The sequence below is a fragment of the Anguilla rostrata genome, chromosome 16, assembly GCF_018555375.3.
Source record: "Anguilla rostrata isolate EN2019 chromosome 16, ASM1855537v3, whole genome shotgun sequence".
Classification (NCBI taxonomy): domain Eukaryota; kingdom Metazoa; phylum Chordata; class Actinopteri; order Anguilliformes; family Anguillidae; genus Anguilla; species Anguilla rostrata.
In genome coordinates this window covers 11,309,798-11,336,799 of record NC_057948.1, presented here as the reverse complement: position 1 = coordinate 11,336,799, position 27,002 = coordinate 11,309,798, and the positions used below count along the sequence as shown (strand labels likewise).

The 27,002-nt window shown below is 48.2% G+C and overlaps 1 protein-coding gene across 3 annotated transcripts in view; it reads left to right on the top strand.

The window, feature by feature from the left end:
• LOC135242284 (cytosolic carboxypeptidase 4-like) overlaps positions 1–27,002 on the top strand; it is a 193,227-nt gene that overhangs the window by 64,409 nt on the left and 101,816 nt on the right. For all 3 annotated transcript variants that reach the window (XM_064313294.1, XM_064313293.1, XM_064313295.1), the window contains 6 exons: positions 6,933–7,000; positions 12,967–13,030; positions 13,745–13,891; positions 14,527–14,658; positions 16,406–16,499; positions 20,448–20,485. In XM_064313294.1, coding sequence (XP_064169364.1) covers positions 6,933–7,000; positions 12,967–13,030; positions 13,745–13,891; positions 14,527–14,658; positions 16,406–16,499; positions 20,448–20,485 — 543 coding nt within the window. The remainder of the gene's footprint in view (positions 1–6,932; positions 7,001–12,966; positions 13,031–13,744; positions 13,892–14,526; positions 14,659–16,405; positions 16,500–20,447; positions 20,486–27,002) is intronic.

The window sequence follows — 27,002 nt, the reverse complement described above, 5'->3', positions numbered from 1 at the left end:
ACTTTTGGCCTAAACAAAAACAAAACAAAATTGGGCAGTAATATCTTCAGTGGCTTGGTAATAGCTTTACAAACTTATGTAAGGCTATAGTACCTTCAGTGGCCAAGCGGCAAGCTCATGGTGAGTCTTCCATGGAGACACTGTGTGGCTCCTGAAGGACTGTAGTAGAGACTCCGATAGAGCTGTCAATGCTAACCGGTGTTTATTAAGATTCAGAGGACACGACCAGCGGGAGAGATTACGCTGTCACCGGCTGTTCCCCGTCCATTGATGAGAAGTCATAACCGCCGCGCCGTTAATTATCCGCTATCGAAGCCCGCGCGCGCCGTGTCGCTCGAACAAACGGTCGCGACCCGGAATCCGGTCCGCGCCCCGAGTCATTAACTTTCATTCCGCTTCCTGGGCAAACCCGCGTGCGCCAAAACGCCGCGCTGACCTTATGATCGAGACGTCGGGTAAAGCGACGTCGCGACGACGAAGCCTGGAGGGGGAGGGGGAGGGGAGGGGCCTGCTCGTCGCTATCAGAAGGCTGCCTGCCGTTGCTAACGCAGCCTTCATCCAACTGCTACACTTCACACGCTTCGGTTCTGTATGAAGTTTTTTTTTGTTTTTTTTGAGAGAGGGAAAAAAAAAAAGAAGCTGGATGCTGAACAGTGGGTGTTTTTTGTCAAAGCCACGCAATCTCGACTATTCCTGATCCAGTCTTACGTCCTTCTGTTCCGCTTCAGGGTTGTGTGAAATTCCTGAAAGCAGGCTCCCTATTCTGTTCAGGCTTTTATTTCCCCCATAATTTGTGACTGCAGTGGCAGCCACATGCCCCAGAGGTGCATTATACAGACAGACCTCATAAGCTCTGTTCAGCATCACATGGAGGCTTTTAAGGTATTAATAACAAGGCCATTACTGCATAAATACGGTACTATATTCTTATGAAGCTTTATATAAACCAGGAAGGTCAACAGTGTCCTCAGAGGAACTGGTTTGCCCCTGGAGGTCACCCTACAAAGTATTATCCAAGCCCAGCACAACTCCAGCCATCGTGCATTGAGAAAATAACATGGTGGCATGGCCTCTGGCTTAGTACAAAAGTACAAAGCCCAAAAAGATGCCAGCAAAGATGCTAGCCACGAGCAGAGGTCAGGCTCTGGACACTGAAGGTTCAAGCTCAAGGTATTGCGGTATCAGGCCACAAGTGGCTTTGTCCCGCCAGGGCTAGCCTGTAGGGCTTATGCTAGCCTGCCTATCTGGGGCTACCGCTGCATTAGCCTGCCCCAGCGGTGTGCCGGGTGCCCGTGGGCTGCTTTGTTTTTGAGAGATAAATATAAATTTGCTCGAGTTGGTGCCGGTGCTTCAGCTTCAGTGCTCCTGTGGCAGGTGTGAAGGCCAACGGGCTGTACCAATTCGGGTGAAGAAAGGGGGAAATCTAGGTGCAGAGAAAGGAACGATGCAGCCTCGTCGCTGGCTTAGCATCGGTTGAGTGCCCCCCTCTGATATCGGTAATGCACGTGCCCGCGGTGGCCAGTGAAAGGGACCTGCCGGTGAGGAAGCCGGAGGTCACCCGGGCTGGCACGCGCTGGCGCTCCCGCCCCCGCGCTCCGTGGAAGCGCCGTTCCGCCGCGTCTCAGCATTTCGAGATGCCCGCCTGTCATCGGCCTTTATTTACCGCCGCTGCTCCTCCGTCACCTCACTGATCTCGCGGATAAAAATACCCTGGCGGCCGATCAATCGCCGCTCGCGATCGCAGGGTTTCCACGGACGCGGCCCGGCCCGCCCAAACCGCTCCGTTAAATATAGGACTCTGCGCCCGGCTCTCGGTGGGAGGCGAACGACGAGCGGGCCGCGCGCGGAAAGGCGGGTCCTGCGGCCGCGCACTGTTCAGTCTTTCCAACTGCCTGCGATTAATAAACATCCGCATATGGTGTGGTATCTCAGCAAAATGCTAACCGTATGTGTTTTCAGATGTCCAAGCGTGCAGCATTAGTATCAGATTGTATCAGTATCAATTACTTTCATGAGTAACATACATTTATGATTGATATTTAAATCTCATACCGTTGTATATCAAGAAATCCAAAGAATTTTGACCTTTTCGAAGGTGTGTGTGTGTTTATGTCTGTGTGTGCAGGTATGTGTGTGTTTTTAAATGCATACATATATATATAAATATGCATACAGACAGCTGACAGATTAAAGGAACACCACCACAAAATGTCTTAGTAAGGTGTTCAGCCACCACAAGCCACTAGAACAGCTTCAATGCACTTTGGCATAGATTCTACAATTTCCAACCCTATTTACTGTCTTTCCCATAGATCTAAATGCAGATGTCACTTTAGTCACTGTTCCCATTGAAACACTAGCCAGTTTAGCACTCTGTGACTGAAGCTCCTGCCATCCATGCCTCAATAATGAACCCTCTTTCAAAGTCACTTGGATATTTTCCTTTTGCCATCTTGATCCAAAATCGAGGTCAGCTGGGCCTGCTCAGCATTTTTATACATGCCACAGAGCATGATGGGATGTTAATTGCTTAAATGTATCATGCAGTACACCTGTAAGGAAACATCTACATGTGTTATGTTTCTCCACTCATTTATTTAGGTTTTTCCTTTAATTTGTCACCCGTCTGTATATATACACTACATACAAAATATGTTGACACCTTTCATCCAGCCTCTCATCTAAAATCATGGCCATTGATATGGAGTTGGTCCACCCTTTGAGGCTCTAACAACCTCCACTCTTTTGGGAAGGCTTTATACTAGATGTTGGAGCATTGCTGCAGGGATTTGTTTCCATTTAGCCAGAAGCGCATTAGTGAGGTCAGGCACTGATTGGGTGATTAGGCCTGGCTCGCAGTTGGCTTTCCAATTGATCCCAAAGGTGTTGGATGGGGCTGAGGTCAGGGCTTTCTGCAGGCCAGTTGAGTTCTTCCACACTGTTCTTGGCAAAACCATTTCAATATGAACCTCGCTGTATACCTGGGGCCACTGTCATGCTGAAACAGGAAAGGGTCTTCCCTAAACTGTTGGAGAAGCACAGAATTGTCTAGAATGAGATTGTATGCTGTTGCATTAAGATGTGCCTTCACTGGTACTTGGGGGCCTCCCCACCACACATTGCTTTTGCCGTCACTCTGATACATTCTTACACGGCAATCTTGGGTTCATCTGTCCATAAGACCTTTTTCCAGGACTCTGCAGGCTCTTAGATTCTTCTTAGCAAACTGTAACCTGGCCATGTTGTTTTTGCGGCTAACTAGTGGTTTGCATCTTGCAGTATAGCCAGCGCAGTTCTGTTTGTGAAGTCTTCTGCCCACAGTAATAACTGACACATTCACGCCTGCCTCCTGAAGAGTATTTCTGATCTGTCAGTCTGGTGTTTTGGTTTTGGAGAATTCTTTGGTCATAAATTCTAGAGGTCTTCCTTGGCCAACCAGGTGCTTTCTGATTACTGAGTAACCAGTGCTCTCTTTCTTCTTAATGATGTTCCAAGCAGTTGATTCTGGTAAGCCTAAGTTTGGCCTATGTCCCTGGCTGTTTTTTTCTTATTTCTCAGCCTCATAGCTTCCTAGGATTTCGTTGGCACAACTCGGGTCCTCATGTTGACAAACGCCAATAACAGACTCCAAAAGCAATCCAAAATCCCAGAATCAAGACTAGATACTGAACGCTGTCTCATACCTGCACTAAGCAAGTACCTGAACACACATCTGTGAAGCCATTTGTCCCAAACATTATGGTGCTTTGAAATAGAGGGGCTATTTATATGGTAAAACCTAAATGTATAAAATAACCTTTAATAAAAGCTGAGGGTCTTTAATTTAACCACATGTAAATTGTTTGATTACAAATCTAAATATGTTTTTGTCCCAAATATTATTGAGGACACTCTGTGTGTATATATATGCATGCGTGTGTGTGTGCGTATAAAAATATTATTGAGCACACAGTGTATGAATACATGTATACATATATTTATGCATGTGTGTGTGTGCGCATATGTATAAATACACACGCGCACACACTCATAGTTCACATCCATTCGCTCCTCATTTACGCGCGTCAGTCGAACGCACCGCGCGGCCCACGTTTGTCCCGAATCACGTTCGCCCCCTCGCCGTTTCCGCACGTCACGGGAGCCGGTGCCAAGATTCTGTCGCCCGCACCCTCTGTTACCGCGGGGGGAAACCCGAGGAACATTTCACGGTTTCGGCTTTCAAAAAAAAAAAAAAAAAAGAGAACGCTTCACCTTACCGCGAACCCCGGCCGTAACCTATCCCGTCCGCACCTCACAGAGCGTGGCTCAGCGCCTCACGGTTCAAAGTTAGGACGAGGGCTCACTTTTCCCATGGCGATATGCGGATTCCTGACCGCTGTGCATTACTAATCATTACCTTAGCGTGCCTTGTATTAACCGTCCTCTGTATATGATTTACGTTTTTGTGTGATGTGGCAAAAATGAAATGATATTAAAAGTAGAGTTAGAGGAAAAGGCTGACCACACACTGCTTCTCACTAAAGGACAGTTAAACAAGTTCAAATATCATACCTGCAAAATTAAATTGTAAGAATTACATAGCTGACAAAACAATGGTCTTTTGTAAGGCACTGTCACAATATCCTTTTTCTACTGCCTTCTGTTCGATCACAGTGGATTTTAAACCAAATGTTCTTTCCACAGCAAATAATAATGTCGTACAAATATACCACCATCTTTGTCATGTGTTTATAGACAAGCCTCATATTTGGCAGCTGTTTCATTAAACAGGAAGTTTAAAGGGTATTCAGAAAAGGTTCCTGCGCATCTCCATGTCATGTGATTATATGAAAATAACACGATGCAGACATGTCACGCTTAGACACTGAGGAGTAGGGAGTCTTCACACGCTTCACACAGACTGGGTGGATACACTTTGTGCTTTGTCGATGCCTCGGTGATTTGAAGCACTCACTCAGCTCTGTCAGGCATTTGATTGGTAGCGCATCGTAGCTCCACTGTGGCTTTCACCGGGACCCGAAAAAAAAAGAACAAAACTGCACAATTTTGAGGGGAATCCTGAAATTAATAGAAATAGCTTCTGAAATCCCTGATAATACGTTCGGGGGGAGGAAACACGAGGAGACCTAATTCAATTCTTTTATCCCAAATCATAACATAATGCGAGGAGAACCTAATTCAATTCTTCTATACCAACTCATAGCGCGGAGCAGCACACCATTCCCATTAAAAATTAAACTGTCTCTTTAGCCGAGCTCTAATGCGTTTCAGTTAGATTCGCCCATTAAATCAGGACAGCGCTAATGGCTAAATTCTCCCAATTTTCCAAACACAAATGTGGAAATTGATTATATTCCCTTTGTCGTCCTTGGCCTGCTTCTTACCGTCATGCTGTGTCTCGAAGCTCCTTGCTGTCTGCTCTGCTCTCATTGTCTGCCGACACAATGCACTTCTGCTGGGGTTGCCAGATGGCCAGTTTTTTGACTAGAATGTCCAGCTTTCAAATGATTTGTACAGGTCCAGTTTGTGGTTCCGACTGGGAAATATTTGATTGGAAAAAAAAAAACCGAATTGGTCCCCATTGTACCCAACCCCTCTCCCCCCTGGGTTGTGATTAAGCTTACAGCTGTGCATGTTGTCCATTTTTGACAAATTCTAAATCTGGCAACCCTAGGCTGCAGAACCTCTGGATGAGAGCACACTTATTTAAAGCATCGCATGTCTCGTATGCACGCGTGTCCTTGGTTTCGTGAGCCTTGTGCGTCTTGCACGCCCCCCCCCCCCCACACACACGCGTGTGGCCTGCCGTGGAGCGGTACGTGACTGCGATGCGTAAGTGTCCTCGGTTTCACGAGCGCTGTGTGTCTGTGAAACACGCCTGCCCCCATTTCCAGCATTACATGCCTCCCTATGCACGCGTGCCTCCTGTCTCACAGCGCTGCATTACCTGTCAGCGGTAGCGCGCTCGCTTATAGCCGAAACTGCGGCGGAATGCTCTCCCTTGTTTGGGGACCTTGAGCTGAGTAATCTCTCCTTAATTTTTTTAATTTTTTTTTTTTTTTTGTCGTGCGTGTGTGCGGTAAGAACCGGTTTAAACGCTGGGCCAGAGCTCGCTGCTATTCCTGCAGCCTGCCCGGCTTAGCAGTTATCTCTGCCTAGCGTAACACAGCATTCACAAGCGACCGTTGACAGATACCCCATTCATTCACACAGCAATATGGTACTTTATCCTTCGGTAAAAGGCAACACGAGGAGATGCCCTGAGAAATGGGCATCACGAGTGTCAAGACTGTGTGCTCCGTAATCAGAACCGGGGCCTGATTTAAGTTGACGAGCGGGTGTTTTGGAAAGGAAACCTTCCGGATAAGCGTTTGACCAGATTGCTCCCCACCCCCCCCCCACCCCCAGTACACACCTGCTTGGCCAATCGGAGGAAGCAGGTTCTCTGGCTTTAATTCCGTTCATCGCACTTCCCCGTCACCAAGCGTCAAAGACACGGCCCCCCCGACGGCCGAAAGCCGAGATGCCTCACACGCATGTGCCCCATGATCCTGTCACTCACCCCCCCCCCCCCTTCCCCCATTACAACCCCTCCCTCACTGTCAGCCTCCTGCAGGGAGCCCACCGCGGGTCAACATGCCAGACCCTTTTTATAGGGAGCTCATCTAGGTGTGTAAATACAAGCGGGGAAGGGGGATTTATATCTGGAGATTGGGTTTCTGTTTTCACAGTACGCCCCCCCCCGTGTCCCCCCTCCCCCCACACACACACACACTCAAAGACATGCCCTCTATGTCTCTGTACTGCTCTCTTTTTAAATTAGCCAGGAGAAAGAGAGGGAGGGAGCCTGTGCAGCTGATTCACTGCCCAGCGGTCTGTTCAAGACGAGCTTGCTTCAAGACGATTGTGTCTCTCTCTCTTCCTGTTTCCAGAGCGAGTGCGGCCTACCATGGCAACCACGGGTGCCAGCGGACTGGAGGTGCTCCTGACCACGCTGCAGGTAGGGCTGTGTGAATGTCTGCATTTGCGGAGTCATGTGTAGGTTCATGTTTTCCCTGAGGATCCATTCACGCATATTTGTTTTTGAAAGCCGGCGTGTGTGTGTGTGTGTGTGTATGTATGTGCTTGCTCGTGTGTGCGCATGTGCGTGTGTGTGTGTGTGTGTGTGTGTGTGTGTGTGTGTGAGAGATCGTGGTCTTGCATATGCGTTGAGGTGCTTGTGTACACTCTGACATGGCTGTGTGTGTGTGCTGTTTGCATGTGCTTGTGCTGTGTGCATGTGTGTGCGTGTGTGTGTGTGCTGCGTGCGTGCGTGTGTGTGCGTGTGTTGAGGTGCTTGTGTACACTCTGACATGGCTGTGTGTGTGCTGTTTGCTGGTAGATTGCAGGGAGGCAGTAGTAGGCGTGAAGGTGTTGTCTTCGTGCTGCGTGTGTGTGCGTGTGTTGAGGTGCTTGTGTACACTCTGACATGGCTGCGTGTGATAGCGTTGTGCTGGTAAGATTGCAGAGGAAAGGCGAGGTAAAAGTAAGACGTGAAGAGACTCAGTTTCCATTATCCACAGGGTAACCCTGAAACCCGTCTGCTCTGTCCTTCACTGCTGAGTGTCGACATCGCCTCAGCAGGCAGCCCTCTTCTGCCTGCTGGAGCAGCGCAGTACAGACCGCTTTCAGTCTGCTCATTCTTCCTGCTGGAGCAGCGCAGTACAGACCGCTTTCAGTCTCCTCATTCTACCTGCAGGAGTAGAGCAGTACAGACCGCTTTCAGTCTCCTTATTCTTCCTGCTGGAGCAACGCAGTACAGACCGCTTTCAGTCTCCTCATTCTACCTGCTGGAGCAGCGCAGTACAGACCGCTTTCAGTCTCCTCATTCTTCCTGCTGGAGCAGCGCAGTACAGACCGCTTTCAGTCTCCTCATTCTACCTGCTGGAGCAGCGCAGTACAGACCGCTTTCAGTCTCCTCATTCTACCTGCTGGAGCAGCGCAGTACAGACCACTTTCAGTCTCCTCATTCTACCTGCTGGAGCAGTGCAGTACAGACCATTTTCAGTCTCCTCATTCTACCTGCTGGAGCAGTGCAGTACAGACCACTTTCAGTCTCCTCATTCTTCCTGCTGGAGCAGTGCAGTACAGACCACTTTCAGTCTCCTCATTCTGCCTGCAAGAGTAGGGCAGTACAGACCACTTTCAGTCTCCTCATTCTGCCTGCAAGAGTAGGGCAGTACAGACCATTTTCAGTCTGCTCATTCTTCCTGCTGGAGCAGCAGCGCACCACAGCACTTTCAGTCTCGTCATTGTAGAGAGATCTGTATCACCATACTGGCTATGGACAGTTGTTGTTGTAGTTTGACAGTGATGAGATGATGGTGATTCTTCAATTAAAGTCATTTCAGGCCAATTTTAGTCTAGTTTTTACTGTCCTACAGTATGTGTGGAAAAATATAGCATTTCTGTTTTATAGTTACATTAATTTTTGATCGTTCAGTTGTGACCGTCCATTTTATAATCTCAAGTAAAATTTCCATGCTGAATTTGATGTGTTGGTTGCAGGGGACATGACAGCTTGCTTTCACACTTCCACACAGAGACATAAAGGGGAGAAAATAACATGACATCAGTGATTATAACTCTTGTCTCTGTCCACAAAACAGACATTAACACTGGACTTTGAAAGCATGAGACAAGGCAATGTTTAACCACTAAAACTAAAAGAAGTTAACAGCTTAGCATCAAAAATAGCCCAATGTTTAGTCTCTAGAAGTGCTGCTGTTGCCTCAATGTAACCTATATAAACACACACACGCGCGCACGTATGCATGCACACACGCACACAAATATACATCCTCAACAGAATAAATGAAAACATTTCCATTGAACCAACCTTTGATTAACATACTGAAGACTAAATGTAATTATTTTTACTCAATCGTTGAAATACATTGTAACTGTAATAAAAGAAGAGGTTGTGTGCTAAAGATGAAATTACAGTTTTACAAAAATGATTTACAAAATAGTATGAGTAGTCATTTTGACTTTACCTGGGAATAGCACTGGCTTTTTCAAGAAATGCTAGTGGAGAAAATTCATTTTAAAGTTGCAGGGAAATCAGTTTTTCCTATTGCAAACTGACCTGTATGGTCTGTTTTGCGCACTGAAATTATATATTTTAAAGCAAGCAATATTGAAAAAACTGTCACAATGCAACAGAACACTCAAAAAGCAATAAACTGAATTACTCACAGGAAGATGTGAAATAAAGAAGGAAGCATTCAGAATAGCCGTCCTCGGTAATAATTCTCTCTTATTATTTTATATACTGCCACCAGCTATAAAGCAATTTCCCAACATTTTGGCTACATGCCTTAGCATGGGTAAAGCAAATAGGTCCTAAATAAACTATTGATAACCAGCATTTTAAATGTAAAGTGGGAACAACTGGATGAGTGGGATGCTTCAATGCACTGCTTAAGAGCATTTATGGATTGCATAAACATTAAAGTGTTGAAGTACTCTCTTTCGTCTCAAGGAGACGGCGAAGAAGATCGATCTCGCTTTTTTACGGTTTCAATTTATCCAGCAGGATATTTACAGGAGTGATTCAGATGCGGAGCTGTGCTCAAGGGTACGATACAATGCCTTTACCAGCAGTCTGTGGACCACCAGTTTCCTCAGTACTGTACCCAATGGGCATTTATACCCTCACTTAATTTCCGCCATACTTATTCTTCCCCGTTTCTTAAGCCTATCATGTAAACATAGCGTCGGATTACCGAGACGGTCTCTTTAGAGTAACTGAAGAAACGTTTCCGTTTTGTCCGAAGGTTTGGCTACTTGTGTGGTTGTAGCGTTTACCTCACCACGTCAGAATGTCTCCACGATGAACGTACCGTCTGGCGAACTCCACTCACACAGCTGCGAGGGAGGGTGCGGTCAGAAAACTAGACTTCAGCGCCTGCTAGTTAGGGTGCGGTATCGCTGCACAGTCTGACCGTGTTTGGGTCCTGGGTCTTCTGGAGCTGCAGTCAGGGGTGTGGTGGGAGAGGAAGGCTGAGCCCCAGATGACAGATGGAGTGAGTCACAGCTGTTAAATTAAGAAGGGGTTTGTTTCTGACAGTCTGGGATTAGCTTGTCACGCGAGAGTAACTTTGTCAGCGCTTCCCATGAATAAATGGGAGAATTGGTCTTTCAAACGTTTTTTTGGGGAAAAAGTGAATGAGGTATCGCTGGGATTGTCCGCCCCCTTGTTATGTCACTTCCTGCCGTAACTCATCCTGAGAGATGCCGGGTCCTCTGCACAGAGATGCACATGCTGACATCACTCACTCATTGATCTCTGTCTGTCCATCTGTCCACTCTTCCTTTTGTTGCATTGCCCAGCCCAGATGCTTCAGCTATGACAGTAGGATTCCTTTCATTGGTCCCAGGCTCAGCATTCCCATGGCGAAGATCCACCAACAGACCAATCATTCATTTGGGATCTTTGGGCTAAACTAAACTTAATAACCACAGCTGATAGTCATAGTTAAAGGGACATTCCACTTTTTGAAACTCTTGATGACCTGCCAGGTTTTACAATGATGGACGCTGAGGGTCTAAAGAAAGAAAATATACTTCAGGTAGCGCCAAAGCAGCTAGTGCAATGGTATTATGCCTCTAGAGGTTGTATGTGTGTATACGACCCTATTACTCTTTTAAAAATTGCTTTTAATCTTATGTTTGTTTGGAACTATTTCCTATAGCCATGCAACCTCTGCTGAAGGTAATTGTGCTGCAGCTTCCTATATCAACATTACTACTTTGGGAGTGAGGAGCTTATGCTGCCGGCGAAGAACCGAAAAGGAAAGAAGTACCGGCATGATATAAAAAACGGATTTTATATGTTTATAATTGTGAATGAACACCGTAAAATGGGTCTGCTCGTACATAGCCCCTGGGAACACGACGTCACTGGACAATCTGCAGTGGAGTCACTTGAAGTATGTTTTTCTTGCTTTTGACCACAAAGCCCTGAAGGCCTTATGATACTGATACTGATATGCGCCATTGTACAGCTGGCAGAATGTCAGGACCTTCTAAGCATCTCAAATGTCCTTCACTGCACACAAACACTGTGAGGGCCAATGGAACGCATACTATAAAACTGAAATGATATATATTTGAAAAAACACCCAAGAAAGTGAACTATGCCTTTCATACTATGGAAGCAAGGCCATAAGCCTTTTCCTGAAAACCAAGTAAGGCCTTCCCAATATGTTCAACTTGCTGATGACCATTTCCTGCTCCCTCACCTCTTATTTTAAAGATGCTTATATATTCTATATAATCTCTCCTCATGGTAGTACAATGGCAGCCTTTAAGGGAAGTTACACCGTAAAATATTTAACTCATCGAACAGATAAAGGCGTAACTGTCACCTGTTAAGTCTCTCTTAATGGCTGGCCAAAGCTATTTCAGCTTGGACATACTGGCAGCGAAATGAGGTACACCTCTAACATTTCTCATTTTTGAAGAACTACTAAGGGCGAATAATTTCAATTTGGAGATGTCATGTCACCCCCTGACCTGACATACTAGGTGAAGGTTATGTGGACTGAGCTAACAAATTGTCACTTGGTATGTTCAGTAGTCTTGCCTCTTCTCCTCAAAATTGAACGTAGATTTTCTTACTTTAGCGGATAGCTTGCTAGCGTGTAGAAGAACGGCATCCAGGCCATCTAGTAATGCCCAGCCCCTCTGTTTGTATTCAGTAGATGTGGAGACCTGTGACTGGCGTTGTCTGACGCATACCCATAGGCTGTAAGCACCCACTGGGACGTAGTCCATGTTAAAGCAGGTACCTGGAGCATGCGCAGTAGTTTTGGGCGGGGGGGGGGGCATATCTCTGCAGTCACTTCAGGTATAGTGTTGGCTCATTTTAATCGGGAGGACAGCTACTGCAAATAAAAGAAAAACAAGGCTGGAGTTCCCCTTCAACGGCCCCCCTCAGCCCAACCCGACGCCCGTGTCAGTCTCCCTGGTTTAGACGTTACACTTCAGCCTGGGACACACTCCGCACGTGAGCGACAGGGTCAGTCGTTTCCGCATGTCGGCCTGGGGCAGGGCTCCGTCAGCTACCCCAACTGAAACCCCCCCATGTTTCTTGGAAGATTAGATGGCTTCCCCCCCATGGCCAGGCTGTCAACTGCTTCTGCTTTTAAACGCAAAACCCCGCCCCCACAGCTGGTAGGATCGGGGGGTCTTCGGGCCGAGAGGACAGGGAGCAGTGCCCGGTTACCGCGAAGAAGGGGTCACAGCATCGCCCCCTGTTCACAGTCCCGCTCGGGCGTGGGGGACATCGCTCGGCGAACCGGGCCCCCGGGGTGCACGCGCTGGGCCCCCCCCGCATGTCCCCAGATCTGTTTCAGGCTCCGAGCCGCGTTCTCATCCATCAGCGCCTCTCGCCGACCTTAAAATTAGCCGCAGGCAAATCCAGCCAAATTAAGTTTTGACAAGGACAACTCGGTGTGTATGTTTTTGTCATCCCATTTCTCTTACAGACGTGGGCCAGGAACGCCATCCCCGTTTGTCCTCGCGCTTCACTTTCAAAATAAACAAGAGCGTCTTTTCCTTCCTCGACGCCGTTCATCTCAATAATCGCTGGGCTTGCCAAACGGTTTGAATAAGCACGCGAACGCTCGTGATTAATAGCGAGCCAAAGACGGGGACGAACGTCGGTAGATAGGGATTCAGTTTTTCATTCTTCTGCTGTCATCGCCGTCGCTGTTTATTTATAGCTGGAGTCTGGAATTGAGACTGTTGTTGTTATGTTATAGCTCTCATTTCCATTTCTTTCTTTCAGTATTATTTTTTCGTTCTGCTCACTCTGTTTCTCCCTGGTTTGTCATTCCCAATGTCAGGTGTCCCCAGGCAGTGTAACGGCTGAAGGAGATTGCATTGCATATCTGAAAGACGTTTTATATTTTCCTGCAGGGTGTGGGGGACACAGAGAGCGCCCTCAATATCCTGAACGTGCTGGACGAGCTCCTGTCAGCGGGTGAGTCCCCTTCCCTTCGGTACAGCACACTCCGTTTTGGAACAGCGAATTGATGAACTGTTCCCCCGTACAGAACCCGAAAGCAGGGAAAGAGAGGAGGCAGGCCTTTTCCATGTTCAGCCCCTCCATCTTCACAGCAATTTGGAAATAAAGGGCTCAAGTTCGTGACATTTGGTGTCCTGCAATATTCCTGGTTCCATAGCGAGGTTCAGCCTGTGTTATGTTTTCGGTCAGTGGCTGCGCTGGCTCAGAATTGCTGCCTTAAATTATGTCACTTCTTCAAGAGCTCGTAATCCATCAGAAGTGGTTGGCAATCGGATTACTGGCGAAGCACATCCTCAGAAGTTTGAGCATTAACCTAATCAAGCTCATACCACCCTATGGTTATGAGTCTGACGAGCAAGGTTTGAGACACAGGGAATCGCTGCCTTAAATTGTACTCTTTTTTTAAATTGAGTCGGAATTGTACTCTAGGTACAGGTACCGAGGAAAAGTGTGTTTCACTGACAACAGCTAATAGCCTGTGGCGTTGCCTGCTTCATCATTTACAAGACAAAGATAAATATGCCCTACTTCTGTGGACCCTGTGGACTGAGGACTGAGCCAATCAAGGAGCCGGATTCATCCTGTACATAATCACAGTACACACAGTGCTACATAAGAGCTCTGATTGGGCTGCATCTCACCGGGTGGTGTCGGGGGCGTGTCTTCCAGGCACCGACAGGCGGATCCACTACATGATCTCCAAAGGCGGCAGTGAGGCTCTCCTCTCAGCCTTGGTGAAGACGGGCAGGTGCCTCTCTCCCAACTACGCCATCCTGCTGCCCCTGCTCCACCTGCTAGCCAAGGTTGGGCACAGAGGTGAGATACTACAGGATGGGGTCTGCCAGCAAAACGAGGTGGCTAATTGACTACCTTTATTTAGTTCTAGATAAATTTCACCGTGATCTTAGAGCTGTCAGTGGATGGAATAGTTTCCAATGAGTCAGAGACCCCCTGAGAACAGGGCTGCCCAACAAAGTTACTGGACCTCTACTGTCCTGTAGGTTTTCATTTCAACTGTATTTTGGCACACCTGATTCTACTAATGAGCTGCTCAACGAGATCTCTAAGGCTGTGTACGAATTGGCTAACTGCCCTGCTATTGCGTATATAAGTTGCACACAAGTTGTACACTCAACAGCAGGCAAGTCAGCTGTATTGGACATGGCCTAGCTGTTGAGTGAGATGCGCTTGATGGGGGTTGGCGTGGAAAGCTACAGGATTGTAGATTTCCAGGAACAGGGTTGGGCAGCCCTGCTTGAGAGTATTCAACAGCAGGTCTGAAACGGTGCTGGATAAACAGTGGGCAAGATGAGCAGCCTAGATTGACAGGACGGCCTTTTCTCATTAAGCATAATTCTGTTGTTGTGACTGATGGAGGTAGCTGAGACTGGAGGGGGGGGGTTGTAGCTGGCCGTTGCGTGTGATGTCATGTTTCCGTGGTTTCCGTGCAGACAGGTGGATCGGGCTCAAGGCGGAGAAGGCGGATGCCGTGCTGCTCACGCTGGGTCTGCTCAGGCAGAATTCGGAACACCCCCAGAGGGCGGCGGCCTGCCTGTGGGTCCTCAGGGTCTTCTGCTCATCCGGTGAGTACAGGAGGGCAAGGAGCTGCACCCTCCCCTCCTGCCCTGGACACTCGCTCAAAAACCGCCCAGCCATCAGAGCTATGATACTGATACAGGGTTCAAACGGACTGTGACGTCCCCACTCACTATTGCCAGATTGGGCGCAAAGTATCTTGCTCCAGGATTCAATGGAGATCATGGGAAGTATCATGGCATTAGAAATGAGCGCCTCACCTTTCGTACACCACCCAGGAGCCACTGTTGTGTGTAGGCTATTAAATACACAATCAACTGAATGAATAGCTTTTGTAATATGTGTTAACAGTAAATGACATTGAAATTTTAAGAAGTACACAAATTATTGTGAGATTCTAATGTGTAATTTTAGACATACTGAGAAGTGCTCATTTGACAGTACATGCTTGAAATGACACACATTGAAACTCATCTGCGTATGAATTTAAATACTGAGGATTTGTTGATGGATTCTAGATGTGTTTCTGTTCTGTTCACATGGCCTTGAGCAGAGCTCTAACTGAGAGGTACTGTTCACTTTCCTCAGTAAACAAGTCACACTTTGGTCTCAAACGTGTCTGTGAGGCAAAAGGAGTCCTCTTTGGCAGGCATAATGCCTTTTGTTATGTACACAGGGAGGAAGACTTCTGTGCCACAGATTCAGAAAGGATTTTTTTTATGTACAAGGTTGGATGCTACGGTTTTAAATTACTTTTTAACACGGAGTTGATTCACTGTCAACCAGGGAACCCGGGAGATGGTGTGTGTCTGCTTCCCGCCAAATTAAAATATTTTTTAAGGCAATTTCTTTTTATTTGGGGATTGTAGTGCAGTCCGGACTAAGGGCGGGGGGGGGGGGGGGGTGCGTATTTGCTCCTGCTCAACGCACGCCGTTGATGTATCACTGGCAATAACAGCCTGCGTCCTGGGATCGCCTAGGTGTGAAGTGTGTTATTTTCCTCAAACAGGCAGGCGTACAGGCAAACTTTATGAACTTTTCCAACAAACAAATCCTGCCCCACGCTATGGTTTACACCTCCCGCAGATCTCTAGAACATTCTGAGCCCATGACGCGTCATTAAAATGTGCTGTAGCCTGTCATTCTAACACGGAATTATTTTTTATACTTTTTTCATAGCATAATTCAAAACAACTGTGCATGTGCACAGTAGCGGGGTCAGTGCCTGTGATGGTGCCTGTAACGGCAGTGTTCAGGTTTAATTGACGTGAATGTCCGTAGAAAATCTTAGTTCATACACATTTTTCCCCACCTGAATTATATAACTCCGCCCCCCCCCCCCCCCTACACCCACCCCCCTCCCATTCACAACCCCAACAGTGGGGTTCCAACCCACAGTTTAGGGACTGCTGCAATTGTGCAATTGTGTTCAGGTTCAGATGGTATTTCATAACTCAATAATCTGCTTATTCCTGTTCTCCTGTTATAGACCCGCACTGAAGAGGCGTTTTACGGAAACCCCGCAACCCCTTCCAGAATCCGGCTCCGGTTTATTTTTAATTTGGCTATCACAGGCGCGCAATCAACTGCAAAAGAGCACGCAGAAATAGACTCGCGCCGTGTGCACGCATAGCTGCTTTACCTGGCTTAAGGTTCAAATTTTGGCATCGGGTAAAAGGGAGAACCTCTCTGGAACGGAATAAACGACGAACGTCCCCGCCGTTCCGAAATTCAGTCGATAAGTGCCGTTCTGGTTTTTTCCATCTACTGAACACGTTCTCTTCCTTCTCGTAGTGTCCACAGCCACTTTGCTGGGTGAAAACAGAGGCCTGGACGTGGTTTTTAAGCTGGTGTCCGCGCACACGACAAAGCGCGCACGCACAGTCAAGTAAGTGCTATATGTCACCATGGGTCTGCCCCTCCTCATTCCGCTGCACGTCTTGGCTGTAGTCGTCCCGCAGTGCACACATACTTAAAGCGCTTAGCATCGCCCGCCCACTAACACAGTCCGCAGTTAAAACGGAGACAGGTTTATGATCTTTGTGAGGTTAAACTATGTTTGTGCTACTTTATTTTTTTTTTTTTTGAACAGCCACATTCCCCTGATGACCTATCTATTTTTACTGTCTGTAGCTTACAGAAGAAATAAGAGGCCCAGATTTAATCAAACTGTAGTTAGCTTTGATATTTGAAATTCATTTGTCTGACAAACGTTGATTTAATCCAGCCTGTCCTTTTATTAGTAAGTCCTTCACTGGCAATCCATAGATCATATATATATATATCCTTGCATTTATATAGCACTTTTAAGAATGCTCAATGTGCTTTACAGTGAAGGGGAACTCACCTCACCCACCACCAATGTGTAGCACCCACCTGGGTGAGGCACGGCAGCCATTTTGCGCCAGAAAGCTCACCACACATTGGATCAGATCAACGAAGGCATATGGGTTCTCTTAATTGTTTGATATGTCCCCCCCCATTATCAACAAAACTATACAATGTACCAGGAAATGTTTTATAAGCATTATGACATTGCTTGCTTTACTTCCTTTGCATCATTTTATATTTCTGTGGAAATATAAAAGTGCACAATCGAAGTTTCTGTAGTTTTTTTTACTCTGTACTTTCAATCACACGCATCACAAAACTCATCAAGCATATCAACTTTTTTATTTAGCACCGAAATGTCCCCACCTTCAAAATGAAATAGAGCTACGTGTAAATCTCATCAGCACTTAATACGCGCCACCTCGTCTTTTTCTGCAGTGTCATTTTAAAAGCAGGATCTGATTCGCTCTATTTTTATTTCACAAGATTGTATTTGACAGGCCACCCTACTTGTTTGTGAGGAAGGATATACATCCCACTCCATTGCAGTAAAGCTGAGATCCGAATTCAGCATTTTATAAAGAATTTCAGCGTTGTTCTCATCCGAAGAGTGCGGCCTTAGACTTGTACAACAATACGCAATATGTATACTAGAGTTAATCTGACTGTGTTTAGGTACGGGCCATAAAAATGATAAATTTCCAGATTTCATGACGCTGTCACCTAAACAGGGTAGAATGTACAATTTAGAAGATTTATTGATTGTATGATTTGGGTAAGTTTTCCAGGTCTTGTTTTGTAATTTTGTGCTGAATAAGGGTTGAGATTTTGTTTTCTATTTACCAGCTCTCCAGCCCAGCTCTTTAATGCTTTGAATTACGGTGCTCTGGGGCGACAGAAACAAAGATGGCGGCTGAGATTAGGGGCTTGTAACCAGAAGGTTGTGGGTTTCGGTCCCCGGTGAACGCTGTCCTTAACTGGGAGGAATCCAGTACAAATACCTCTTATCCAAATGGGCAAGGTGTAAAATATGTGTGGCAATTGTTCTGACACAAATTGGCTCCTTTATAACACACTGTCCACACAACGTCCTAAAAGAAGTAGTCAGCAAAAATAATAATAAGTTGTGCGTCGTGCCCTTGATCAAGGCATCTGCAAAATAAATAAATGGACATGCCGTGCCCCGGGTCTCAGATTTTACAGTATCCAAAAGCACAGTGTCTCATATTTTACGGTATCCCAAAGCATGGTGTCTCCGGTTTTACAGCATCCCAAAGTATTTATTAAGCGTCAGTGCGTCTCCGCGGCTGTGAGTGACAGTCGTCGCAGACAGGGCAGTAAATGGCGCCTGACCCACAGTGACCCCTGCTGCATGCCAGGGGCATGGCGCGGGCGGGAGCAGCTGGGGTTGGGGGGTTTGGGGGATGGACTCTGCCCTGCTCCAGCCGCAGGACGCAGTGTCAGCTGACACAGACCAGACGGCGACCCTGACCTCTGCAGTTCCATCACGCCACAGGGTTCCTTTGTGACTCGCCATACGGTTCGGTCTCGGGAAAGTGACCCGAATGACCACAAACAATATTAGTGAAAAAAAACCAAAATGTATATTCCAGAGGTCCCATACTCACACAGAGATAGAGATGGTGTGAGGATGGAGAGAGAGAGAGAGAGAGCAGCACAAATATCAGCTTGCTAGATGTTTTTTCATGCCAGAAACTGTTAGTACAAATAAAATCCGATTACAGAACATTTAAGGCTTGATAAAACTAACTCCAAGATATGTCAATATTTCGGAATTCTGCAGTGTGACACTGTGCGTAGTGCAGGGAGGCCAGAGAGTGGGAAAAACACAATGAATAGATGGGAAATTTGTGTTTTGAACTCCCCTGGGTAAAAGCAGGCATAGGCTACCTATTCTCCGGATGTTTTGAAACCGTTTCGTACGTGCACACTCTCTCCTTTAAATCCCTCAGAGAAATCGTAGCCCCGTTTCTGCAAACAGGCCTACATTACCGAGAAACGTGCAAAATGCATTACTGAGTGTTAACCTGCGGCGTGTTTTGTATGGTTGCAAATTTAGCCGATTTAGGAGCATTCGTCAGCCGCCGTAAATAATACGCAATATTAATTTGCAAGCGTTTAGCGAGTAGCCGCATTAGACCGCGCTCTCGTGTTGGACAATAAATCAGACGTCTTGGACGGACTTGAAAGCGATACTGTAAAGTGAATAATCTCCGAGCTCCCGGAATCTGACACGCGGGGGGATAAGTAGCCCGTTAATCACGGGGACAACGCCGCCCGTCGATCCCGTTTAATTCACCGCGGCCTTTATTAGACTTCCGCCTCGCGTGCTTATTAGCCTTGTGAGAACGTGACGGGATGCACGCTTCGCCCGGAGGAAGAGAGCGTCAACCGCTGCACTCGGGCACATCGGACGTCAGACAGACGCAGAAACACGGCCCAGCTACGACCCGTGAGGATACAAATAAAACCACAATATAACCGGGGCCGTTTCGACACGAGCGCTCGCGGGAAGATGATGATTCTTGCTGATGTTGCACGCCACGACGCGAGTGCTTTGTTATTGATTCCATCTCCGAGCAGTCCGTTGCACAACGGCGGAAAGCAGTGGCACGAAACACCTTTATGACCCAAACGATTCCGTTCTGTTTCAACGAACAGAAATATGTTATGAATTTTGTTTTCATTTTGCGCGGGATCAGATAGAACGGCGTTGTCGTTTGATTGAAGAGGCTCGCCTAGAACCCCGGCTTTAAGTTTGTCTGAACAATTGAAATGAAACGCCGAAACCACGGAATGTTTGGTGAAAGGGAAACTTTGAGTGATTAATGGGTTTTAATAACCCCTCCTGCCGAAAGGATATTAATGCAAATTATTCATGATGCGCCCCGGAGATAACTCTTGTTTCCCAATAAAAGGAACAAGCCCTTCATCGTAAATGAAGACCTTCACGCGAATTCTAATCAAAGCCAAACAAACAATAACATGCAGCCGAACGAGTCCCATTCCCCCATCCCTACTGGAAACATCGTTTATTTACAAGAATGAAACGCTGTTTTCGTTTATTTGTTGAACAAAAATATATTTTCTACGCCTGTCAAGACAGTGCGCAGTGATTTTGAGGAGATGGTAAAATATTGCCACGACGATGCCGCGAGTGTCCTGCCGTAGACTGTATTGCTCATTAGATTCATGTTCCCATATTTTTTGCGGAAATATGACTGCCATATTGAATCAGCATATACATTACTGGAGGAAATGCTTATAAAGGTACTTCACATGAGTTTATGTGTTACTGGGGAAAATGGCGCTTTATATTACCTATAAATGCTGACTGTGTCGTTGGAGAGCTGCCGGTCTGAGCCAAGAAGTATTGTTGTGTTACAATTTCTTACTTTTTTCAGTTGCCCCACAAAATGTTATTCATTAATTCTCTAAGACGCATTTTAAGTATTTTATTTTATTTTTTTGTTTTGTTTCACAGGGCAGCAATTGATGCATTTGCAGCACTTCTGCATTCAAGTAAGTACTTTTTTCTTCCTAGATGGTTCTTATGTGCATGGTCATGAACTTCTACACACTGAGCAGACTGAGATTTTTAAATTCATTGTTGAAGAGGTCAGTTGTGGATGGCCTTGTCCAAAGCTCAGTGCACTTTGTAGTAGAGGCGGTGGTGCGGAGTAGCCAGAAGGACTCTTTTTAACAGGAGAGATTACAGGTTTGACTCCTGGGACACTGCTGTTGTACCCTTTAGATAAGGAAACTGGCCATGAACCGCTTCAGTAAATAGCCAGTAAAAACTGCCCGAACGTGTCAAATATAATCTGAAGGAATGTCGCCCTCGATATGGCCATGGGAGAGGGCGGCTAACTTTCGGACTCACTGCAATGGTTCAGTAGAATGATACAATACGAAAGAAAAACTCACATTAGCATTTGAGGTTTTCAACCGAGTCCTGTATTCATAGTGTAGTCCTTTGGGATACATGAATGTGCTCAGTTTAAGCACAGTTTAAGTGTAAATTAAGTGCACTTTTGGCTTTGAGTTAAAAGGCCCATTGGTCCTCCAAGGTTAAAGACAAATTAGAGTTCAATATTTAGGAAAATTTGATGCGCTACATATGATACGAGGGGTGAAATGGGAGTGGGGTGGGGGGTTCCTTTTGTCCTGTCCTCTGCTTGGTGACCTCTGAGAAATAAATGACATTTTATTATCATTTGCTAAATGAAAGGGGCGTGCGCAGAACTGTTTTACCGACACAATGAGACCGGCCGCAAATTAGCGGAGATGACTGTGTAGGATCTCATATATCTGTTTGCCTAATTGCCTCTTCGTTCGTGTCAGCGGAATCATTTGAACGAGCAGAATTTTCTAATGGCATCACATTTCACCAGTAATACTGCGTGCTGGCAGACCGGAATGTGAACGATTACGCCAAGTATGTAGATATCACCCTTTCATTCCCACCTCCCCCCGCCCCCCAATAACCAATCAGAAATGATGAAAGGCTCGACCCTGAACCCAGGCTGAGGTGAACGCGCGCCGCGAGAGCCCTTTGAGTGAATCATTCTGAGGAGCTTTCGTTAGAGCTTTAATTTTATTTATTTTTTTTGCGGCTTGGCTTTCCAGTACGAAATTTAAAAAAAGGTAGTGTTATTTATTTTCCGTTATTTGCTCTGAAGCGCTCCTCCCTTTGTCTCAAACGGAGATTTGGCAGCCGGGCCCTGCCGGCTTAGCGGGAGCTCACGCGCCGGGCCCAACAGCGCGATTGCGGTTGCCTGTTTGGCAGACGCCGCACGTGGGATTGTTCAGCAGTTTTTTTTTTTTTTATTTTTTTAAACCCCCCTTTTTTCGTACAGCGCTTTGTTTCAGTTCTCGTAAGTTGGCCTGCGCTGACGGTGAGAATCTGTGAAATATTAATGGACGGACCTGCTTTCCTGCTAGAAACCCCTTCGTTCCAACAGCGCAGACCTGTTTGCCACAGGATGCACCTGCCCTTCCTGTAGCGTAGCTCACCTGCGAAAGCACTCCTGTTTGGCAGAGCGCTGTATTGTTCAGCAGTTTTTTGTTTTTCTTGGCTTACTTTTTATAAACCCTGTTTTCGTAAGCGCTGTTAGCTGTATTGGCCTGCGCTAGGAAATCTGTTTTATGGATGGACTTGGTTTCCTGCTAGAAATCCTTCCGTAACAGTGGACACCTTTTCCTGCAGGAAGTACCTGCTTTCCTGTACGCTCGATTCTGTTACTGTGACTACCTTTACTCAGACAAACTGTAGAGCCCTCTTTCTGAATTGTAAATTGTCAAGTAGCTGCCACTTGATCACAGCTTCTCTTAGGAATAGGCGTCTCCCATTTCCTTCAATCTTTGCTCGATTATAACTTTAACACGCATTCCCTGTTCTCTCACTATCTACCCTACGCATTACATTTCCTCTGAAGGTAACACGGTCAGCCCTTGTGCCGAATTCTGCTCACGTGAAGGAGAGGGCACGCTGCTCGCGCTCGCTTTGTGGGGCGGGCGTGGCCGAGCCTGAGGTGGCCCTCCCACCTGGTGTGACTGCGGAGGAGCGGTCGGCGGGCGTTTCGGCTGAGCTGAAGGGCGGTTGGCTCTGACAGGTGCGGAGGCTTGTTCTGTATCGCCGGCGCGCGCTGGAGTCCGGAGCGGGCGCTGGCTGTACGCGGCAGCGGCGGATCGATGGGAGACGACCCGCGGGGTGGTCTCGCTCCTCAGAGCCCGTCGCCGGGGGAAACGACCGCGCTGGGCTCACACCGAGCCGGATCATACGGGGTCTGCGGCGCGCTGCTGCTCGCTCGCACGCAAGTGTGTGTGTGTGTGTGTGTGAGAGCGTGTGTGTGTGTGTGCTTGTATTCATGCATGTGTGGGGTTGGCTGTCTGTACTTGTGTGTGTGTGTGTGTGTCTGTGTGTGCGTGTGCAGCATCTGTCATTACTTGTGTTTGTGCCAGTGTGTGGGCACGTCTTTGTTTGTGTGTATCTAAGCAATAACTGAGGTCTCACAATGCGAGTTCACGAGATTATGTCTTTTTCATGCTTTTTTCCCTTCTTCCTGTTTGGAATGTCCCGTCGTGTTCACTAGCGCCTGCTGCTGTAACCGGGGCTGTAAATTCAGGGGAACTCAGACGGCCGCGCGCTCTCCTCCAAACCGTGCGATGTCATTCGCCGCAGTTTGTACAAATGAGAGTCGGGGAGAAAGGCCGTTCACGTGCAGCTCAACAGGTGGACTTACAGGTGCCCCGATCGGCCAGCGGGGGGCGCTGGTGTACAATGAGACGCTGTCTCCCCGGCCCGCTGGAACGCTGCCACCCGTGTGCCAAGTGCCGGTGCCAACCGTGCCCTCGTCACGCGGGGCAGCTGGCCACACTTGGCACCCGGCGCGTCCTGGACACGACTCCAGACCCCCGCGGATGGGGTTCAGCTCCTGCTCTGATTTAGGGCCTGCCATGGCCGCCCGCATTTCTGGGAAGTGAAGTGCCTGCTGACTCCGTTCTTTCACATTGGTATTTATACACGCTGTAAATTATATGCCCTTCACTTCTGCCTTGAGCAAATTAAGTCCAATTAGTTCATTTCCTGTTTCTGTTATTGAAGATTCTGCGAATGTGCTGCGGTTCAGACTGGGAGAGATTTTGCCGGGCGGTCGGGCGGCGATACCGCGGACGGCCTGCAGATGGCAGTGTGGCTCTGTGACTGCGCGAGAGCCGCGCACCTGTTGGTGCACTGCGGCGTCTGGTGCAGCTCGGCCGGCGAATATCATTACGTCGCGGGGTTTCTTCCAGCGGCCTCTTCGCCGACGCGGGCCCGCGCGGCGGGGGTCGGGGCCTTTACCGACGCGGGTCTTCGCCGCGGCCGTGCAATTAGTCCTTGGCCTCTCTCCTCGCCGCGCTGCCCCCGGCCGACCGCCGGTCGAGGCTTCCCTCCCGAGGGCTCGCGAGCGAGGCGGTCGATAAACCATCGAACATCGAACCGCTCTCCCCCCCCAGGCGCTCGGCCTGCTGGGACACGCGTGTGCGCCGTCTCCCTCTAATCCCACTCTGCAGAGACCGAGAACCACTTGTCAGCTCGCTAAACCCACCCGATCGTTCCTCCCAGAGAAGCGAAAGCCAGCGGGTTCACACTTTCGCCCGGGCAGATCTATTCGCTTCTCGGGGTTTATTTTGATCTTCGTAACGACGGCTGTCGAAATCTCTTGTGGTAAATCGAATGTGTTTGTGCTGTCGTTGCACGATCGATTATTCTGTTTGGATGACCCGGGCCCAAGATGCAATGCGGGAAGGCACGGCGCAGTTCTCCGCAGTCGACGGCAGCGTCTCCCAGCGAAAGCTGCGTAACGACATCGATCTGATCGAACGCACGTTGCCGTTAAACTTCATCTCCTAGGTGCGAATGGGGGAAAAAGCGTTTATCTTTTTTTGTTGTTTTTGTACCCCAGTGTTTTTGGTTCTTGGGCGGGTCTGCTTCGTCCGCGCCCTGTCGAATCACCTCGGGGCCTGAACCCCTCCGGCGGAGCCGCGACCGACAGGCCGCCATCGGAAATCCGTCTTCGTAAGATCGCGGCGCATCGGATCTTCCGCGCCGCATTCCCCGGTTCGGCCCGGTCAGCGCCATCGATCACAATATCGCCGGCCGCCGCCGTGAGCGACCCCCGCGGTCTCCGCGCCGTTTGAATAATAAACACGGCGACGCGCGGGACTTTGTTTTTTATCGCTACGGATGCCCGCCTCGTTCTCCGGGGCCCGTCCCGCGGGGCCCCCTGCTGGAGCCCGGCGGCATTAATATTTCAGCGCTCCCGTGTCTGTGGCAGACACCGCCTTGGGCTCGTATCACTGCCCCTCCGAAATGCATGTGCTCACATGCTGAGAGAGAGGGGGAGGGAGGAGGGGAGGGGAGGGAAGGGAGGAGGGGAGGGTGAAGGAGAGGGTGAGGGGGGAGGAGAAGAGAGGGATGGAGGGACAGAATGGGAGGGAGGGGAAGGGCAGCTGGAAAAGCGATGTAGGAAGTGACGGGGGTGCGAAGAGAAAGGGAGAAACTGATAGTAACAGACAGAGAGGGAGAGAGAGGTAATGAGCACGATAGAGAGGTGAAGAGAGGGAAAGCCAGAGAGAGGCGCAGCTGTAGTGAGAGCGAGAGAGAAAAAGAGAGAGCGGATGGAGGGAGTGTGAGAGAAATCCTACCGCTCCACAGAGCTGCCGATGCTAATCCTGCGGACTGGCGGACAGGCAGTGCCAAACACACACTGTCCTTTACCGAGAGACAGGCCTGTGCCAAACACACACTGTCCTTTACTGAGAGACAGGCTGTGCCAAACACACACTGTCCTTTACCAAGAGACAGGCCTGTGCCAAACACACACTGTCCTTTACTGAGAGACAGGCTGTGCCAAACACACACTGTCCTTTACTGAGAGACAGGCAGTGCCAAACACACACTGTCCTTTACTGAGAGACAGGCAGTGCCAAACACACACTGTCCTTTACTGAGAGACAGGCAGTGCCAAACACACACTGTCCTTTACTGAGAGACAGACAGTGCCAAACACACACTGTCCTTTACTGAGAGACAGACTGTGCCAAACACACACTGTCCTTTACTGAGAGACAGGCCTGTGCCAAACACACACTGTCCTTTACTGAGAGACAGGCCTGTGCCAAACACACACTGTCCTTTACTGAGAGACAGGCAGTGCCAAACACACACTGTCCTTTACTGAGAGACAGGCAGTGCCAAACACACACTGTCCTTTACTGAGAGACAGGCTGTGTCAAGCACACACTGTCCTTTACTGAGAGACAGACTGTGTCAAACACACACTGTCCTTTACTGAGAGACAGGCTGTGCCAAACACACACTGTCCTTTACTGAGAGACAGGCTGTGCCAAACACACACTGTCCTTTACTGAGAGACAGCCTGTGCCAAACACACACTGCCCTTTACTGAGAGACAGGCAGTGCCAAACACACACTGTCCTTTACCAGGAGACAGGATGTGCCAAACACACACTGCCCTTTACTGAGAGACAGGCAGTGCCAAACACACACTGTCCTTTACCAGGAGACAGGCTGTGCCACACACACACTGTCCTTTACTGAGAGACAGGCAGTGCCAAACACACACTGTCCTTTACTGAGAGACAGCCTGTGCCAAACACACTCTGTCCTTTACTGAGAGACAGGCAGTGCCAAACACACACTGTCCTTTACTGAGAGACAGGCTGTGCCAAACACACACTGTCCTTTACTGAGAGACAGGCCTGTGTCAAACACACACTGTCCTTTACTGAGAGACAGGCCTGTGCCAAACACACACTGTCCTTTACTGAGAGACAGGCCTGTGCCAAACACACACTGTCCTTTACTGAGAGACAGGCCTGTGCCAAACACACACTGTCCTTTACTGAGAGACAGGCAGTGCCAAACACACACTGTCCTTTACTGAGAGACAGGCCTGTGTCAAACACACACTGTCCTTTACTGAGAGACAGGCCTGTGCCAAACACACACTGTCCTTTACTGAGAGACAGGCCTGTGCCAAACACACACTGTCCTTTACTGAGAGACAGGCAGTGCCAAACACACACTGTCCTTTACTGAGAGACAGGCCTGTGCCAAACACACACTGTCCTTTACTGAGAGACAGGCTGTGCCAAACACACACTGTCCGTTACCAAGAGACAGGCTGTGCCAAACACACACTGTCCTTTACTGAGAGACAGGCTGTGCCACACACACACTGTCCTTTACCGAGAGACAGGCTGTGTCAAACACACTCTGTCCTTTACCGAGAGACAGACTGTGTCAAACACACACTGTCCTTTACTGAGGGACAGGCTGTGCCAAACACACACTGTCCTTTACCGAGAGACAGACTGTGTCAAACACACTCTGTCCTTTACTGAGAGACAGGCTGTGTCAAGCACACTCTGTCCTTTACCTGGAGACAGGCTGTGTCAAGCACACTCTGTCCTTTACTGAGAGACAGGCTGTGCCAGACACACTGTCCTTTACTGAGAGACAGGCTGTGCC